Source organism: Oreochromis niloticus, linkage group LG4 (assembly GCF_001858045.2).
Source record: "Oreochromis niloticus isolate F11D_XX linkage group LG4, O_niloticus_UMD_NMBU, whole genome shotgun sequence".
In the NCBI taxonomy this organism is placed as follows: Eukaryota; Metazoa; Chordata; class Actinopteri; order Cichliformes; family Cichlidae; genus Oreochromis; species Oreochromis niloticus.
In genome coordinates this window covers 34,000,535-34,020,105 of record NC_031969.2, presented here as the reverse complement: position 1 = coordinate 34,020,105, position 19,571 = coordinate 34,000,535, and the positions used below count along the sequence as shown (strand labels likewise).

The 19,571-nt window shown below is 45.0% G+C and overlaps 1 protein-coding gene across 2 annotated transcripts; it reads left to right on the top strand.

Moving 5' to 3' along the window:
* On the top strand, window positions 1-18,642 carry LOC109201861 (GTPase IMAP family member 4-like). Of its 2 annotated transcripts, none has more exons than XM_019357542.2 (2): window positions 1-216; window positions 14,745-18,642. In XM_019357542.2, the coding sequence occupies exons 1-2, from the start codon at window positions 162-164 to the stop codon at window positions 15,446-15,448; spliced, it is 759 nt and encodes a 252-aa protein (XP_019213087.1). In that variant the 5' UTR covers window positions 1-161; the 3' UTR covers window positions 15,449-18,642. The 2 variants fall into 2 exon arrangements, 1 of the variants encoding a protein (XP_019213087.1); XR_003219746.1 differs by lacking the exon at window positions 1-216 and adding an exon at window positions 13,135-13,505.
* The last annotated feature ends 929 nt before the right edge of the window (window positions 18,643-19,571 follow it).

Below are 19,571 nucleotides of genomic sequence, written 5' to 3'. Positions count from 1 at the left end.
CAGACCTGTGGAAATGCACTCTGATGATGCAGTTTTTCTCAGCCCTCTGATTGGTTTCTTTCAGCCGGACTTCTGATTGGACAGCTGAAGTTTAGGGGCGGGAACCAGGAGCAGACTTGAATATAGAGGTGAGTTGGAAATGTAAATAGTCAGAAGAAGACATGGATGGTTGTACTGCAGTGGAGACCAAGCTGCTGATTGATCCACAGCCCATGGGTGAGTGTATTTGTCCTGCAGTGATCCTCAGGCTGGTGTGTGCTTTGAGTTTGGGGACAGTCATTATTTCCTGAAACATAAAACAGGAGCAGCTCTTTGCTTAAATCACTGGGACACAATTTCAGTTCAGTCTGAAATGTGTTTTTAGTTCACACATGTTAGGTTTCTTCATTTAATCTCAGTTTAAAGCTTGATTAGCACCAAGCTGCACTCAAAGAAATCATTTATGTTTTTTTAAGCTGTAAAGATTTTATATCACAGATAAGAAGAAACTAACCAAATGAATCCTAGTCTCTCTTTTTTCATTTCATATGACTCTTAATATTTCAGTCAATAATGGAAATGATAAATATATAATTATTCAAGTTTTATAAAACTCTGAGCTGATGAGTTGATATTAATAAAAGTTTTAAATGTATCATTTGCTCCTGAAATAAAACAGTTTCTGTTTTTTAATGTGAATATTTTTATCACACTTTTAAAACAAAGTTGTTCAATAATCAGATCCTTTAATTCTATAGAAAAACGATTGATGAGCTGTAAAATCATCATCAGGTGATCTGACAGTAAAGGTGATAAAGTTAGCTCTCGTTGGTCATTTTCAAATAAACATAAAGACAAAAAATCTGCAGCGCCATTAAAGTTATGTTCAGTCCTCATATTTTAGGATGTTTTATGATGGTGAGATGATTTTTATTCAGTTTGTGGTATTTCTGGTGTTTTGGACGTTTTCTGTTTCAGTCAGTTCAAATCTATCTGCGCACGTGAGAGCATTTTGCTGCCATTTTCCTTGTGATCCTCTAAACGTCTCGAACCTCTGCGGTTAAATCCGTCACATCTACGACTTTAAACTATAAATGTGATTAAATCAGTTTCTGTGGATTCACTGAAGTCTTTGTTGTTGGAGTGAAGCTGAAGCTTTTTCAAATTTGGTTCTGGACACTCGGACTTCTTCACCTCTGTTCAAACTTCCTGGTAAGCAAACTGATTAATTAGCAACAGTTTGATTTTTAATGTGATGAAATAAACGAGGGTGACAGCGAGCAGTTAACCAGCTTTACTTTGGTATCAGTAGCATTAGCTTTTGTGTTAATCCAGCTAATAAACTGTAATATGCAAATTCTATAAATGAACTTTTAAACCTGACTTTGGTCCAGTTCTCTCATTTTTACTGACTTGTTGTGTCTGTTGGTTTTTAGATGCAGTGCTCTCCTTGTTGGTAAGGATACAGGCTTTCTTTTCAGCAATAATTATCAGATCACGTGTTGAATATTTTCGGAAACACCAAATGTTTTATGTAAAAAGTCCTGACTCCTCTTCATGTTTAATCTTCTGCAGCTTCTATCAGATTCAGTCTGCAGTGATGTGGAACTGAGTCTGAAATAATTCTCCTTTGGTGAGTGCAAAGTGACTCAAAGCTCTTTTTCAGACATGAACAAACTTATACGGAGGTTTTATGACTCTTTAAAGTCACAGGTTATATAAAGCAGGATCACAGTGACAGCTTCATTTTCTGACGCTTCTCTGAAACATGAACACTTCCTGTTAAATCTGTTACTCCCAGTGTTTCAGTGTATCACAGATACGTTAAACAGCTGGTAGCTGTCCACAGATGAGACCCAGGCCTTCCATTAAACTTCATGAGTGACCGTTACTTGCTGGCATAGCAGCTGTTTGTACTGATGAACCCAGAATGAAGCTTCTATGTGCTCACCTGTGCTCCACCTCAGCATCGCCCAGCTAAATCTGTGTGCCATCGGTTTAATCAAGTTTCCAGAGGACAAAAAAAAAAAAGAGGTCCATGTCACATTCAGTCCAAAAACCTTTCTTCAAATGTTGATCTCGATCCTGACAGTGACTTTTTGTAGTTTTATTGAATATTACTGAATTCAAACCAGGCCTTGCAAAATCGCTAGCCCGACGTCCCGGGGCTAGCGATTTTTCCAGTCGGGCTACCAAAATCTATCTCAGCCCTGCCCGTCGGGCTATCACAGGAAGGAAAAATATGTGTCATTGCTGTTCCATTCTTTCGAAAATGTAGCTGGGTAATTATGTCACTGGCATCAATGAGCCTCTGTCAATATGTGACATATTGAAATCGCGTTTGAATCTGCGCTTGTTTTTTGCTTTCACTTTCACTTTGCAATCGCACAAACTGTGTGTAGAGAGCGGCAGCACTGATTGGTGAGTGACGATTAATTGCGCACCAATTCCTCTGACATCGTCTTATCACCAGTAGCGGTTTTTGATACGGGCGACACGGGCGGTTGCCCGGGGTGGCATCGTGGTGGGGGGCAGCATCACGGGCATCGGCAAAAAAACCCCAAAACAAAACAAAAAATTGCTCGTACTCATGCTGCCCCGACATCATGCCAGCGCATATTGGGAATGTCACAGGCACCGATCGGTTTTCTATCGCCCATTTGCTGGGAGTAAGGGCGCCCTCCGTTTGCGAGGTGCGCCTGCTGCTTGCGGCACAGGGCGGAGAGGGCGGGGCGGCGGGGGATTCTCTGGCTGGCTGGAGCAGCATCTAATAACCAACTTGTAAAATAAAACAAAATGAAAACAAACCAACAAACACGAAATCAGCAGACATAATGATACAGACTTATAATTTGCACCAATGTTTTTTCGAAATTCTATACGTGAAAAGTGAGCGCGAGAGCCCTCGGTGCGCCTGCGCGCTGCTGAAGTCAAAGTAAACGTTGTCATCTCCGCTACAGACAGTCCAGTATATAGAGAGACGAGACGACGGGGCTCCAGTTACAGCAGAGCAGGTAAACAAACAATAACTATAAGAAGAGTAAGAAAATAAATATAAACTTTAGGACTCGGGGTAAAGGGATCAATAACAATTTAAAACTTATAATTTACAGTTTGATGATTTAAAGTCTCACACACAACCTGTCGAAAGGGGAGGGGGGCCGGCTGCTTCCAAATAGAGCACATTTCATTCATAATGTTGTAAATCCAAGCCCATTATGTATTCATGATCTGAATCCTGGGTTGTGTGAAATCCCAGAAATAAACCCTAGACAAAGTTAATCTGTGAACTAAGGTGTAGGTCTGTTAGGTTATGTTGTGGTGATCCTCGAGTTGGGGGATTTGTACTGGAGTGGAAAATTAAAACCAATGGAAGATGGACAAGAAAAGTTCAAAGCCATCAGGTGCTCAGTTTATAAAAAATAGAAAAGAAGAGGAGGAGAAATGAGCAAAAGATACAGGTAAGCAGATGTGTCATTGGATAATGGCAGGTCATCCTGAAACAACCAGAATCAGAATAGTTTATTAATCCCTAAGGAAATAATGTGGGTTACAGTTGCTCCAAGAAGAAAAGGTAAAAATAGTAACAGTAACAGACTAAACTCCAAACAATACATTATGTTACAGATTTTAATATTAATGAGTCATTGTCAGTTGTTGATTTGTCCTGTTCTCATTGTATGACGAATTATGATGGCTGTTTGGTAGCTGTTTGCATATTATGCATACTCTCTCTCTCTTCATATGTGTGTGTGTGTGTGTGTGTTTCTCTGGCGAAATTCAGTATGGTTCCGACAAAAGTTTTATGTTAATGTATAATCCTTAATATGTTTTATGTGCGTGTGTGTGTGTGGGGGGGGGCGCCAGAGGGCGTGTTCGCCCGGGGCGCCAAACAGGCTAGGACCGCCACTGCCACTCATTAGCTTACTATTCAAACGTGACAAGTGAAATCTCCCACAGCAAGCGTAAACATATGAGAGGTTGATTGTGCAGAGAATCGCTGACCGTTATGTAAGTACGTGTGTAAAAGCAGCAGGATTTACGCCGGTATTTTAGTTCTGCAGAGCCAAATAAGACAGGTCAGGGTGAAGAAGTGACAGCCAAATAAAAGCCGACCACAAAACGGAAAAGTTATGACAAATCAGACTATGAGGCAAAAAGAAAGCTCAGCTTTTTTGGTTTCATGGACAAAAGAATTTATGTGGCTGGAATATGACGAGCTAAATAACATCATGTTCTGCCAGGTGTGTCGTGAGTTTCCCTCGATTTCTGAGTCGACAAGCGCCTTTGTAACTGGGACCAGTAATTTTAAGAAAGACCCCATCAGAACCCATGACAAATGCAAGAAATGCATTATTGCTCAGTCTGCAATATCTTTCCCAGAACAAACAGCAATTGCAAAAAAGAAACTAAAAATAAACCAAGCACAAGAAGAAGTCCTGAAAAATCCCTTTAGAACCGCGTACTGTGTTGCAAAGAGTGAACCACCATTGGCAAAATTTAGCAGTCTTTGCAAACTTCAAAAAGCAAATGGCCTCGATCTTGGTTCCATGTACCTTTTACCCGTGACTTGCGTGGAAATTTCAGATTCAGGATCTGACACAGACTGATTCATGTTCTACACAGTTCTTACAAGTTCATAGAAATTTCTGTTCAATTAAAACCAAGTATTTGAGTTGATGATTGTAATTTTTATACAGTTGTTGTAATTTGTGTTTTACAATTTTTGATTAATGTTTTGTTTCCGTTACAATATTATACTTTAATGTATAAAATTGTAACGGAAACAAAACAGGAAACAAAACATCAAAAAATTGCTCTCTTTTTTTTTTATTATTAAATGCTCATGATTTTTTATGAGACAGTGTCAAAATAAGACCATTTTTTATTAATTCTCATTTTATTTTGTCTTTTAAGCCACAGTGGGACTCCATAAGCCGTTTCATGGCTGAAGCGTATCTCTACAGGATGTGAAACTCAATGGAAAGACAGCTGGTCTTGCTGCGTTGTGTCTGGATGTCATTCTGAAACAGCTCACGTGATAAATAGTGAACTTTGGGCCATCTCTGTCATATCTTTGCCAAACCATGTGCCATATTTAATTTGGGATTTTTGGTTAGAGTTGGGAGCCTAAACTGGGCTCTACATCCACAGGATGCACCAGAACATGCCCGGTCCTCAGGGGTCCAGGCTGCACCCAACAGGACCCCACCACCCAAAAAAAGAAAACATCAGAATATTAATCAGCAGCTTAGAGTTGCTGGTCGCAGCATGCTTTGCTAGCTTTAAGTGAGCTAACTTTACTTGACCAGAAAATTTCTCCAAACTCTAACTATATCCCAACCAAGTGTTAGGTTTAGGGGGCCATCACTTTTTCACACAGGGCCATGTGGGTTTGGATTTTTTCTCCCTGAAAAATACACACCTTTATTAGGAAACTGCATGTTGTGTTTACTTGCTTTATCTTTGTCTACTATTTGAATTTGTTTGATGATCTGAAATATTCAAGTGTGACAAATATATGTAGCCCGGATGGGAGTTTGGGAATGGATGCAATGTTCCCATGGACTTGAACGCCACAGTAGCATGAGGTATTCACAGTTAATTTTATGTGATGTAACTGTACTCTGAATGAAATTTGCCCTGTAACAAGTCACAAGGTGGATACATGTATTTAGAGCAATGAAACTGTTGTGTTAATCATAAAGTATTATGTTATGGTATGTGACGCTGAAGAGAGTTGAAATGTGGATCGGAGTTCTGATTTTCTAGAGGCCCGTGAAGGTAGCATAGGACGGGACCTGTGTTTTTGTTGCAGGGGAGGGAGGGAGAAAGGAGAGAAAGAAGAGAAGGAAGGAAAGAAGGAAGGAAAGAAGGAAGGAAGGAAGGAAGGAAGGGAGGGAGGGAGGGAGGTGGGCACGCGCGAGCTGAACAAAAAAGGAGAGACTCAGCTAGTTTTGACTGCGGTCAACTAGCGGAAAAGAGTGCGTGATTCGGAGGTCCACCGTGCTAGAGCTTCGCGGCAGAGGTGGGCGAAGCAACCTTTCGGTTTGGCGGTCGCACCACCGTGAGAACCGTGTTTCCAGCTCCAGCTGTCGGGGCTGGAGGATAGCTTGGACCTGCTTGGCTGCGTCACGGAGGCGGCCGCGGAGGGCCGTCGGGGAGCCGGACGGCGTCTGGCTGATGCGCTGCGGCAGAGACAGCATCGGGTTCGCCGGGAGAGCGGCGAGTGGATTTAGTTCGGGACTGGTGGGCGGTAACCTACCGAGCAACTGAACTGTAAGTTGGATTTTCGTGCTGTTACGGGAAAGAAGAGGATTTTTCTCTCCATCATCCATCGTGAGCAGCAAACAGGCCTGCAATCAGTGTGAATGTGAGTGTGTGTGGGGCCCATGTGTGAACAGTGTGTATCTAGTGGATTTATATAGCCTAGTTTTGCGTATATATTAGTGTGTTATGTGCCAAGAGGTGATAACATAAGTTGTATTGTTTAACCTAATTTCAAAGGGGAATTAGTTCATTTACCCAGCATGTTTCATTTGTTTATGGAGCTGGATATCATTTGAGTTGAGCCGAGAAAAGGGTGTGTTGTACACCATTTTTCCTGCCTTTACATCCAGTAAACTTTTTGTTTGTGTTAAAGAGTTGTCTGGGGTCGATTCTTTTATTGCTGGCTAAGTCTAATTTGCAGGTCAGCGCTTACTGGTGGTTTTCCTGATTCCTCTCTATACCAGAACCATTCGTGGTATCTGGGCTGTAACGAACCTAACACCCCGCCTAGGGGGCCCAAACTGAGGTACGTGGGTTTAGACTCAGTATAACGGGTGGGGTGCTACATAAAATGGAGGCACTGCTGGGATAATGATGGGTAGTAATTTGTAGTAACTTGTGACCCAGACAACCATTAAAGAGAGAGTGATTTGAAGTTACAGTAAGCTACAACAAAGCAAAATTAGTTTGTGTTTGGTATTGTGTTACACTATACACATACAGTAAGATTCACACACACCCAGCAGCAAGAAATGGCTCAGTTACGGCACTGGTGTAAAGGAGAAGGCCTTAACCCTTCGCATGCCATACTACTTAAAGATGTTCCCGAAGACACAGAGATTGAAGTCATAGAAAGGACTCTGCAATCCATTAAAGTTCTTGGACGTGTGAAGGTTAGAGGACGTATGTATGATCCTCAGAGCAAGTGTTTGACCGTACTGTGTGAATGCAGAGAAAAGGTAAATACTAAAGCCATTCCTCTGGACATTTTAGCTGATGGCAGCAATTCACCCTGGAGAATCATCGGCCACTTAGAGGAGGATGATGGTTCAGTTGACCAGCTGGTTGCAGATGACTGGCAGGCACCTCAAACTGATTTGGGACCTGCCGCCACACTTCAGGCCTCTACTCCTGAAGCAATCATTAGAGCAGTTGGAGACCTTCTGCAAAATACCTCTAGGCCTGCCAGTGACCATAGCAGCTACAGGAGGTTGCACACCTTCTCAGGGGTTATTCCCACACCCCCAGGAGAGGAGCAGTTGGAGAACTGGATACTACAGGCTCGATTGATGATAGAGGAATATGATCGGCCTGACAGAGAGAAGAAAATCAGGATAATGGAAAGTGTAAAGGGTCCCGCATTGAAGATTTTACAGGCTGTACGATTTAATAACCCTGAAGCAACACCTCAAGAATACATTGATGTGATTGAGAATACTTTTGACACACCAGAAACAGGAGAAGAGCGAAAAGATAATCCCCCTACCTTTCTGCAGCTGTTAAATGAGGTCCGCATTGAAGAGGAGCATGAAGCTTCTCGGCGCAGACTCAACCCCAACAAAGCTGTGCATGTCAAAAGTGCTACTGTACCCACAGGGGCACACGTGGAAAATCTCAGACTCACCACTACAGCAGGGGTGCCAGGTGTCCATTCACCTGGGGCAGCATCCACAGAAAATGCTGAAGCAGAAAGCTTGGGAGAAGACAAAAACCTCCAAGCTTTAAAGAAAGAAGTGGTGAGGCTAAGAAAACAGATCTCTGTCATGTCAGTCAACCCCAGCAAAGGGGTTGCAGTGCCCTCGCCCAGGCACCATGGTTCTCCCACGCACCTTCAGCGGGGAGCGAGAACACTCAGAGATCCCAGTCACTTTTTCTGTTATCGCTGCGGGGAAGATGGGCACATCTCTACCAAGTGTAAGGCTCCAGAAAACTACCCCAAAGTGATACAAAAATTCATTCAGGCTCAACGGAAGCAGGGGGAAAGTAATAAAACTCCCAGTCCTGCAAAAGAACCGACCACCACCAATGTAGGTGTTAACCGGAGTGTTGTCAATGTCCGGACGCCTAGTTTCCCTGAAGGACTGGTAGGGCCACCCTCCAAAACTTGTGTGAAGGTAGATGGTGTACCTTGCACTGCTCTCCTCGACAGTGGCTCTCAGGTGACCATCATTTTTGACAGCTGGTATTCAAAACACTTGTCTCATGTGCCTTTACGCTCGGTCACTGGTCTAGATATTTGGGGCCTAAGTGAATCAGAGACCAGCTACCCTTACCGGGGGTACATTCAAGTTGAATTGGGATTCCTTGAAGAAACACAAGAGAAAGTTGAGACTATCCCAGTCCTCGCTTTGGTGTGCCCGGACCCTCGGTGCTCAGATACCATACCAGTCTTGGTGGGCACCAATGTTCATAAAATCAAACCCGTTTCCGCAACTGGAAAGAAAGGGAGGGTGGAGAAGGTTTTCCCTACCAAAGTGAATGTTCAGCAGCCTCAGAACCTACCGACTATTAAGTCTGAGTCTGCCAAGGATGATGACAGTCCTGTAGCTAATGTTAAGTGGACTGGTCCTGGCCCACTGGTCATTCCAGCTGGGAAAGAACATATAGCTGTCTGTAAAGTCAAAGACATTTACACTATTGGAGACAGCATCCTCATCACAGAACGGGCAGCTTCACATGCCCTTCCCCCAAGTGTGCTTGTGCAGCCAACCGTACTGTTCTCCAAGATGCTTGATAGAGACAAGTTTCTAGTGCTCATGCGCAACCAGTCACTAAAGGACACTGCCATTCCCATGGGCACTGTGGTTGCACACCTGCATGTAGCTGATATAGTGACTGATGTCCCAGGTCCAAACACAAACGCTTCTCCTAAGCTTGACCCATCTCTGTTTAATTTTGGGGACTCTCCTATACCAGCTGAATGGAAACAGAGGCTTAGTCAGAAACTTGCAGAGAGAGGCAAAGTTTTCTCGACGGAGGAATGGGATGTGGGTTTGGCTAAAGGAGTGCAACATCATATCCGTCTAGCTGACCATACCCCCTTCCGAGAGCAGTCCCGCCGTGTTGCCCCAGCTGATCTGGATGACTTACGCCGTCACCTGCAAGGCCTTTTGGCAGCGGGGATAATAAAAGAATCAAGGAGTCCCTATGCTTCCCCCATCGTCTTGGCACGAAAGAAAATGGGGCGGTTGCACATGTGTGTGGACTATCGGACCCTGAATCGCAGAACTATCCCTGACCAATACACAGTTCCTCGTATTGACGAGGCGTTGGACTGTTTGTCTGGCAGCAGGTGGTTCTCTGTCTTGGATTTGCGTAGTGGATACTACCAAATTCCCATGGCGGAAGAGGATGAGGAGAAAACCGCTTTCATATGTCCTTTGGGATTCTTTCAATTTGAGAGGATGCCCCAGGGTATAACAGGAGCTCCCGCGACCTTTCAAAGAGTAATGGAGAAAGCAGTGGGAGACATGCACATGATTGAGGTCATAGTGTACCTTGATGATTTGATCGTGTTCGGAAGAACGTTGAAAGAACATGAGCAGAGACTAATCAAAGTTCTTGACAGACTGGAAGAGACTGGCCTAAAACTGTCCATCGACAAATGTCAGTTCTGCAGACCACAGGTGACATATGTTGGACACATAGTGTCAGAGAAAGGGATTGCCACTGACCCAACCAAGGTTGAGGCGGTAGCTTCCTGGAAGCAACCCACTGACCTCCCATCACTGCAGTCTTTCCTAGGGTTCTGTGGGTATTATCGTCGCTTTATAAAAGACTACTCCATCATTGTCAAGCCGTTAACCGAGCTATGTAAAGGTTACCCACCGACCCAGAAAGGAAAGAGAGCTGTTAAAGTCCCAGAAAAGACCTACCATCGGGTAAATGAACCGTTTGCAGACAGGTGGGATGCTGCATGTACAGAAGCTTTCCAGAACATTATACATTCTCTTACAAATGCACCTGTGCTGGCATTCGCAGACCCAACCAAGCCTTATGTGTTGCACATTGATGCTAGCCTTCAGGGGTTGGGTGCTGTGCTCAACCAAGAACACCCAGAAGGGCTACGACCAGTTGCCTTTGCTAGCCGAAAGCTCAGCTCATCAGAGAAAAACTACCCCGTGCACCAGCTTCAGTTTTTGGCGTTGAACTGTAGTTGACAAGTTTCACGACTACCTGTACGGAGCACAGTTCACTGTGAGGACGGACAACAATCCCCTCACCTATATCCTCACCACAGCCAAGCTCAACGCCACTGGTCATCGGTGGTTAGCTGCTCTTGCCACATACGACTTCACTCTCCAGTATCGACCTGGAAGCAGCAACATTGATGCTGACGCGTTATCGCGCAACCCCTTACCAACAGAGGACACTGATTGGCAAACTCTGCCCTTGGACAGTGTCAAACCTCTGTGTAAGCAGATCTCCTGTAGAAAGTCAGCAGGGGGAGGGGCAGTCAGCTTTGCTGAATCTTTGGGGGTTTCCCCTGAGGCACTCCCCGAGTGTTTTGTTTTCCCCACTCATCTTGACTATGGGTGTTTGGCCCAGATAAGCAAAGCCGAGCTTATCACAGCACAAGACAATGATCCAGTGATTGCTCCTGTAAAGAAATCCATGAATGGGGCGATTCCCTTTACTTTTGACAAAGACTCCAATGCAGAAGCCATGCTGCTTCAAAGAGAGGCAAACAAGTTGGTAATCACTGATGGAGTACTCTACAGGAAAGTACAGAGACAACCTGGAAAGGAAATACATCAGCTTGTACTGCCCCGAGAGCATGTGGCCATGGTGCTTAGATCGCTTCATGATGAGTCAGGGCACCTGGGGGTGGACAAGATGGTGGAGCTAATACGAGACCGATTCTACTGGCCTAGGATGAGTGCAGAAGTTGAGCAGTACATCAGGAATTGTGGGAGATGTGTTGCGCGTAAAGCACCTGCACAACGAGCTGCACCATTGAACCAAATCACCAGTAGTGGGCCACTAGATCTCGTGTGTATCGATTTTCTATCCCTAGAGCCAGACTCTCAGGGATATGCTAACGTTCTGGTAGTGACTGATCACTTCACCAGATATGCACAAGCTTTTCCAGCTAAAGACCAAAGAGCCTCCACAGTAGCCAAGATTCTTTGTGAGCGGTACTTTGTGCATTATGGACTTCCGGCCCGGATACATTCCGACCAGGGACGTGATTTCGAAAGTAAGCTGATCCATGACCTTCTGAGGGTGTTGGGAATCCGGAAATCCCGGACAACGCCTTATCATCCCCAGGGAGATCCACAGCCAGAGAGATTTAACCGGACGTTACTTTCCATGCTGGGTACCTTGGATCCCAAGAAGAAACAGGCGTGGAATCAGTCCATCAGTCATTTGGTACACGCATATAATTGTACGCAGAACGAAGCAACTGGGTACTCACCCTACCTGCTTATGTTTGGCAGGGAGGCCCGGCTGCCTGTGGACATCTGTTTCGGAACCAACAATCAGACACACAGCAGTCTGACACACCACCAGTATATAGCTAAGCTGAAAGCCGATTTGCAACAAGCTTACCGCCTAGCGGCAGAGGCTGCTGACAAAAGTCATCAGAGAAACAAGAAAGCACATGACAAGCATGTGAAAGAACAGACCTTGGCACCAGGAGACCGAGTGTTGCTAAAGAATTCTGGTGTCACTGGAAAGCACAAGTTGAAGAATAAGTGGAGAACTGCACCCTACGTTGTGCTTGACAAAATGCCCCATCTACCAGTATATAGAGTGAAACCTGAGAAGGGACTGGGGGTGGAGAAAATAGTGCGTCGTAACCACTTACTGCCTATTGGGTATCTGGTGAGACTTTCAAATGATAGTGAACCAGAGTTGTTTGCTCGGCCGGTCACACGATCCCGAAGGGGACTCGGCAAGGCTAAACCGGTTGACAATCAGGGAGATGCAATATCTTCGTCAGAGTCGGAATCCGAAGATGCATGCCTGACACCATTCCCATACATGGGTTGTGAAAATCTTCCGTCACTGTCAGAACAGCTTCTGAGGAACCGAGGTCAAAAGCCAAATGTGTTGGATCTTGAGAGTTCAACCACTGATTTGGCAGATATTGAAAGAAATCCAGATGATCATAACCCTCCAGATCTTCATCTAGACCCTGAGGCAGTTACAGTGACTGGCCCTGAGGAGGGAACCGAAGAGAGTGGGATGTCGCTGGGAGGAGAGGAGCATCCAGTAGGCCGCCCACAGAGACTAAAGAGGCCTGTGGTGAGACTGAGTTATGATGAACTCGGACAGTCATCAGATCACCCTGTAGTGGTTTTGAGCCATGGGGTTTTGGTGGGAAGTGGTACTTACAGACATTCACGAGATCACACTTGCCAGACTTCATGGTGTCACCCGCTAGCACTATGCCCTTCCTGTGTTAAGTTAGAGCTTGATGTACAGAGCACAGATTTTCGGGTTATCAAATCTGTGGGGTTTAATGGGGACATCAAACACATTTAGAAGGGGGAGGGTGTAGCCCGGATGGGAGTTTGGGAATGGATGCAATGTTCCCATGGACTTGAACGCCACAGTAGCATGAGGTATTCACAGTTAATTTTATGTGATGTAACTGTACTCTGAATGAAATTTGCCCTGTAACAAGTCACAAGGTGGATACATGTATTTAGAGCAATGAAACTGTTGTGTTAATCATAAAGTATTATGTTATGGTATGTGACGCTGAAGAGAGTTGAAATGTGGATCGGAGTTCTGATTTTCTAGAGGCCCGTGAAGGTAGCATAGGACGGGACCTGTGTTTTTGTTGCAGGGGAGGGAGGGAGAAAGGAGAGAAAGAAGAGAAGGAAGGAAGGAAGGAAGGAAGGAAGGAAGGAAGGGAGGGAGGGAGGGAGGGAGGGAGGTGGGCACGCGCGAGCTGAACAAAAAAGGAGAGACTCAGCTAGTTTTGACTGCGGTCAACTAGCGGAAAAGAGTGCGTGATTCGGAGGTCCACCGTGCTAGAGCTTCGCGGCAGAGGTGGGCGAAGCAACCTTTCGGTTTGGCGGTCGCACCACCGTGAGAACCGTGTTTCCAGCTCCAGCTGTCGGGGCTGGAGGATAGCTTGGACCTGCTTGGCTGCGTCACGGAGGCGGCCGCGGAGGGCCGTCGGGGAGCCGGACGGCGTCTGGCTGATGCGCTGCGGCAGAGACAGCATCGGGTTCGCCGGGAGAGCGGCGAGTGGATTTAGTTCGGGACTGGTGGGCGGTAACCTACCGAGCAACTGAACTGTAAGTTGGATTTTCGTGCTGTTACGGGAAAGAAGAGGATTTTTCTCTCCATCATCCATCGTGAGCAGCAAACAGGCCTGCAATCAGTGTGAATGTGAGTGTGTGTGGGGCCCATGTGTGAACAGTGTGTATCTAGTGGATTTATATAGCCTAGTTTTGCGTATATATTAGTGTGTTATGTGCCAAGAGGTGATAACATAAGTTGTATTGTTTAACCTAATTTCAAAGGGGAATTAGTTCATTTACCCAGCCTGTTTCATTTGTTTATGGAGCTGGATATCATTTGAGTTGAGCCGAGAAAAGGGTGTGTTGTACACCATTTTTCCTGCCTTTACATCCAGTAAACTTTTTGTTTGTGTTAAAGAGTTGTCTGGGGTCGATTCTTTTATTGCTGGCTAAGTCTAATTTGCAGGTCAGCGCTTACTGGTGGTTTTCCTGATTCCTCTCTATACCAGAACCATTCGTGGTATCTGGGCTGTAACGAACCTAACACCCCGCCTAGGGGGCCCAAACTGAGGTACGTGGGTTTAGACTCAGTATAACGGGTGGGGTGCTACATATACATAAAAACAAGGAAATCAAGTCGGAGGCAAACACTTCTTCACACCACTGTATGTGCTCAGCAGTGCCACACTTCTGGTTATTAGCTATGTTTTCTAATGTAAAAAGACCCCTTTACTTAAATGTTTCCATTCTCTACCTTCCATTAAGAAATATACTTTTACTCAAGGACTACATTCATTTAACAGCTGTAGCTACAGGTTGTTCACTTCTCTTCAGCACAGGTGTTTTTACATTTTAAGAGAATATTTTTTCAGTCTTTTACTATATGATATGTATATGAACATTCTAGTATGTTCATATACATATCATATATCTACTTATCTGTCAGTCTGCTCCTCAGTCCTGGATCTGAAAAACAGACCAAAGATATTAAAGGTACATTCGAGATTCAAGAGGTTGTTCTTCCAAAACATGAGATGGCATGAAAGAGAACACAGTATCCTGGTCTTTGATCCGTGTCTTGCACTCTGTGGTTTCCCACTCTGAATTTTTGGGAATCTTGTTTTGTGTCTCTGCTGAAAGGATTTTGTGTTTCCTTGTTAATAAATGCTTATTGTTCATTCCTCCTGCCTTCATGTTTTATATTTCCTTCCTCGCAGCTGCGTTATGATTTATGTCAGTGCTGTAAGAGATCATGACTGGGACAGTTCTCACATACTAATATTTTTCCGACAGATGACCTGAGGATCGTGCTGTTTGGGAAGACCTGGGTTGGTAAAAGTACTCTGGGAGACATCATCATGGGAAACACAGAGACTTTCACCTCAAAGGATTTGTCCAAAGATCGCACACAGAAATCCCACAGCACTGTTGAAGGTCAAAAAGTGGTTGTTGTTGATACTCCAGGTCTGTTTAAATCTGGAAAACATGAAGATGAGCTGGTGAAAGAGATCAAGCGATCCATTGATCTTGCCAGTCCTGGTCCTCATGTGTTCCTGCTGGTGCTGAGGTTCGGTATGATCACCTCTGAAGAATTAGAGGTACTGGAGGTTTTTGAGCGCACCTTTGGCAGACGTGCATTGGCCTACACAACAGTGGTGTTCACCCATAAAAATGAAGAGTATGAAGCTAACATACAGGAGACTATGATCGAGAGTAAGGATTTCAGAGAACTCCTTGAGCGGTGCCAGTGGAGATATTTTGCTTTTAACATTAAAGACAAAAGTCCTGCTCAGGTCACCGAGCTGCTGAAGAAGATAACACCGATGGGAAAAGATTACTTCTACACTCCTGAGATGCTCCAAGAGGCTGGAAAACCGGAAGAGCAGGAAGAAAAACCAAAAACAGAACAGGCAGGCGTGCGCTTCTGGAAAGGACTGGATTGGTGGGAATCATTTTGGGATCTGTGGGGGGATATTTACTTGGAGGTGGTGAGCTGACGTCTACATCAGGAGCTTTACTGGGAGCTTTAGGGGGGTCAGTACTGTCGATGGGAACAACAGCTTTAGTGATGAAGGCCAAAATGCTCACTGATAAATGCTGCAAAAAGTGAGGTTTTAGTCCTACTGGGGGATTTTGATTTAGTTACTCTCTTTAACCTGAGTTAAACACATCTAATTTTCATATTTCAGGAAGGGTTTTTAAGACAGAGTCAGTGGTTTGCAGAGTAATTTACAGTGAAATAAGTACTAACTACCACAGGTGCTTCAGTGTTGGTGGAGGGGAGAGCAACACAATTACTGGGTACTTTCATTACTGGGACACAAACCTGAAACAGAACATTATTCTCCATTTGAAAGCAGGTTTCCACCTGATGAAAGTACCACTCACAGGAGACAATGTCTCATAATAATGACTCATGTCAGGTGTGAATATATCGCAGGAAGTGGACAGTCCTGAAACTTGATCTACTTTGACCAGGACCAGATGTTTAGCTGTGTTGGAGCATCTAAAAGAAAGTCTGTGAGGCACTCAGCAGACAGTGCTGAGGAGGAGAACGACCGCGGTGTTTGGATCTGCTGCTGACGTCTCAGAGCTCGATTGTACGAGATTCCAACAGGAGCTAAATGACTGGAGGCTCTGAGCTCTACGCTGTCACCGTGGGACCCCACCACGGCCCTGCCAGGTGCAAGCTTTTTGTACATGAACACGTCATCATTGTACATTATTATTTACAACTGAACATCCACCAGGTCACCAGAGTTTAGGGTTCAGGTTTTATAGGAGCCACATGTTAATAAAAAACTAGAAGATGTTAGATTTAGATGATGTTTCTAATATTTTGGCTTTGCAATGTTTCCTTTTGTGAGTCTGAAACAACTGAAACAGGATAGAAACAGGTGGAGCCTAACTCTGGATTTGCTGCAGTGACCTGTTGGATGTTAAGTGAACTTTTATCTTCATTAACCTGTGACTGCTTTCATATCCAGTGCTGATCTGTGAGATAACACACAGTAATGGCTTTCAATGTGTTTTTGTGTGTTGGACAGTGGGACAGATCGGTAATCTATCAGTTTGATCAGATTAGATCCTGCTGGCCGTCACAGACTCTGTTCTACATTCATACAGTTTGTTCTCATTTTAAAGGATTTTTGAGTTTCTGGGTTTTCTTGTGTTTGTTCTCCTGGATAAACTCCACGTTCTTACTTTAGGAGTTTCTACAGGACTGTTTCCTGATCCAAATGTAAATGTGTGCTTCAGCTTCAGTGCAGACGGTTCTCACATGTTTGTGGATGGAAAAACGTTGGTGTCTTAAACCTGTATATTGATATATTGATATATATGATATATATTGATTTTGTGCCTGAACTTGTACAGAAATACACAAGCCATTACCTGTACTCTAATATGTAATCCAATATTCAAACTCTTATGGCAATGCTAATTTTATTTATATAGGACATTTCATTCAATGGAAACTGAATGTGCAAAGAACATAAAAACATGCAAACCTGTGCAGGTTTGATATGCTTTAAGGCGGTGAACAAATCAACAGTGTAAGCCTGTGAGAAAAGAAAGGTTTTGAATGTACAACGAATTGTAACTGATCTCAGGTCAGCAGGCAGCTTGTTCCAAAGAATAGGACCACAATAACTGAAAGCACCTTCACCATACTTAGATCTGATTCTGGGAACAGTTCAAAGTTCTGACCCTGATGACCTGAGAGGTCTGGGCTGTAGACAGTGAGCCGGTCAGTTAAACTGAGAGCTTCATGAACTAGTAGAAGAATTTTAAAGGTACATCTATATCGAACTGGGTGCCAGTGAAGTGATTTCAGCACTGAGACTGTGTCACGGTCCTGGGTCGGTGACACAGTTTTTTTTGTATTATTATTTTTGATCTTGGATTTCATCGTGGTGGTTTTTGACTTTTAGTGTTCTGATCTCTGATTTGGATTTCTAGCACTCAAGTTCTTCTCTGTTCTGTAAATTCTAGTTCTTAGGTTTTGTTCCTGCGTCCTTGTGTTCAGTGTAGGTTTAGTTCAATGTCAGGTCTGTCGTGTGCTTCCTGTTTTACTTTGAAGGTTCGTGTCTCATGTCAGTGTTTCTAGTTTTGCTTCCCTTGGTCTCACAGCTGTGCTCTCCTCCTGTGTCTCATTCACTCGTTTTCCCTTCAGTGTATTTCAGCCCTGTGTTTCCCTCTGTCAGTGTCGTGTCCTCTACGTTACCTGTGTGTTCCTCACTTGTTGTGGTTTGTCAGGTCACATTATGTCATGAACCCCCAGTTTGGGTTACTCTTCCAAGTGCTCATGTATTGTGTTTCTTAGTCTGTTTGCCAGTGAATAAAAGCTGCTGCCTAAAAGTTAAATACTCTGTCTCAGAGTCCTGCATTTGGATCTGCCTCCCACACAGCTCACCGTGACAAACCGATTCTGCCTGCTGCATTTTGAATGAGCTGAAGTTGTCCTATGATGATTTGGAGACTCCAGCAAGTGGAGGGTTACATCACTCTAACCTGCCTGAAATGAAAGCATGGAGCAGTTTCTCAGGGGTAGTTTCAGATAGGAATTTTCTAACCTTAAATATAATTTAAGAAAGCATTTCTGGGACCTTATTGATGGGATTATCAAAATTGAGGCCAAAGTTCAAGACTTCTTCACTGTGTTCCAGAGACCAGGATGATAAATATGAACAATTTTCTCTTTTATCTCTGTTCAGTTCTAGTAAAGACTTCAGAAAGTTAACGTCATCAGTGCAGCTTATTAGTTTGTGAACAGAAGTTTGGAGGAAACTGATAAGTACAGCTGTGTGTCATCTGCACAGAAAAGTATGATATGTTATGATTCTATAGGATAATGTGAAGTTTGAACAGTAATGGACTGAGGACTGACCCTTGAGGAACCCCTGATTGAATTTTAATTTGTGCAGATCTAAAACTGCTAATTGACCCTTTAGATATGATGGGAGCCAATCAAGAAATGTTAAAACAAGTGAGTCCTGAAGCCTTTGAATTAGAACGTCATGATCAACAGTGATGAACGCAGCAGTGAGATCAACAAGAACTAAAACTGTCTTTGAGTCACTGATGATCTTCAGGTCATTGACTTCAGTAAGAGCTGTTTCTGTGCTGTGATTACTTCTGGACCCTGACTGGTGCATGTTAAAAAGACTGTGAGGTTTGGGGTCCTCACACAGCCCTGTTCTCTGCTGGCCATCGGGGCGGGGGGGGCTGGGAGGAGGTGTTGGCCGTCCGATTGGGATCTGGGATGCGGGGCCTCCCTGCTGCTGCGGAGCCTGGGGCGGTCTGCTTGCCTCCACCCCGGGGGAAAGGGTAACATCTCCTGGGTCTAGGTGCCGTTTCCCCCTCCAGGGGCAAGGGTACCTGGACCTGGGGTATAGAGTTTGTTTGGGGAGTGTGATTGTGTGTACAGTGTCCATGTATGTCTATCCCTACGTTGGGTGAGCGCTGAGTATTTGTATGTGTGTGCATGAGGGTGGGAATGCATGTTTGTGTCTGTATGTGCCTGTTTGTCTGTGTCTATATGTCAGGTTGGGTCTTACACTCCACCTCTCTGGGAACTCCCAGGCCCTCCAAAGGCCTATCTCCCCTCACCACACTCCCTGCCGGTAACTGATGCCCTCAGGGGTCGGTGTGTTGGTGGTTCTTGGTGTCTGGGGCTGGGCGCTCAGGTATGCACCAGCTCACTCCCGGTGACAACTTGGCGGGGCCCGGTGCCTGTTGCTCGGTCAGGCCTCTTCCGGGGCAAAGCGGGCCCTCGGGCCTCCGGTCTCTGGGCCTGCGGCTCAGTTCACTCTGGCACAGCTGGCTGCCGGCAGAGCCGCCGGGCACGCCAGTGCAGCCCCCTCTGGCTTCTGCTCCGTGGGTACTGGGTGACCCATCATCTGGAGCTCTCCTCAGCCCTTCCCAGGAGGGTGGCACGGATGCCCCTCCGGTGGTCCTCCTTGGGCTCTCGCACTCTGGGACCTCTGGATGTCTGGAGCCTGGATCTCCTCCATGCCTGCTTCATGCCCTGGGGGACGGGGCTATGGCCCTCTACATCCTCTAGCAGATCGTTACATGGGGAAACCTTTGAATACAAGCGCACTGATCCACACAGGTGTG

Bases quoted from the DNA above. Each gene is read 5' to 3' on its own strand.
- LOC109201861 (XM_019357542.2), top strand. From the start codon at position 162: ATGGATGGTTGTACTGCAGTGGAGACCAAGCTGCTGATTGATCCACAG. The intron at 217-14,744 runs GTGAGTGTATTT...TTTTTCCGACAG, and splicing joins GATTGATCCACAGCCCATGG to ATGACCTGAGGATCGTGCTG.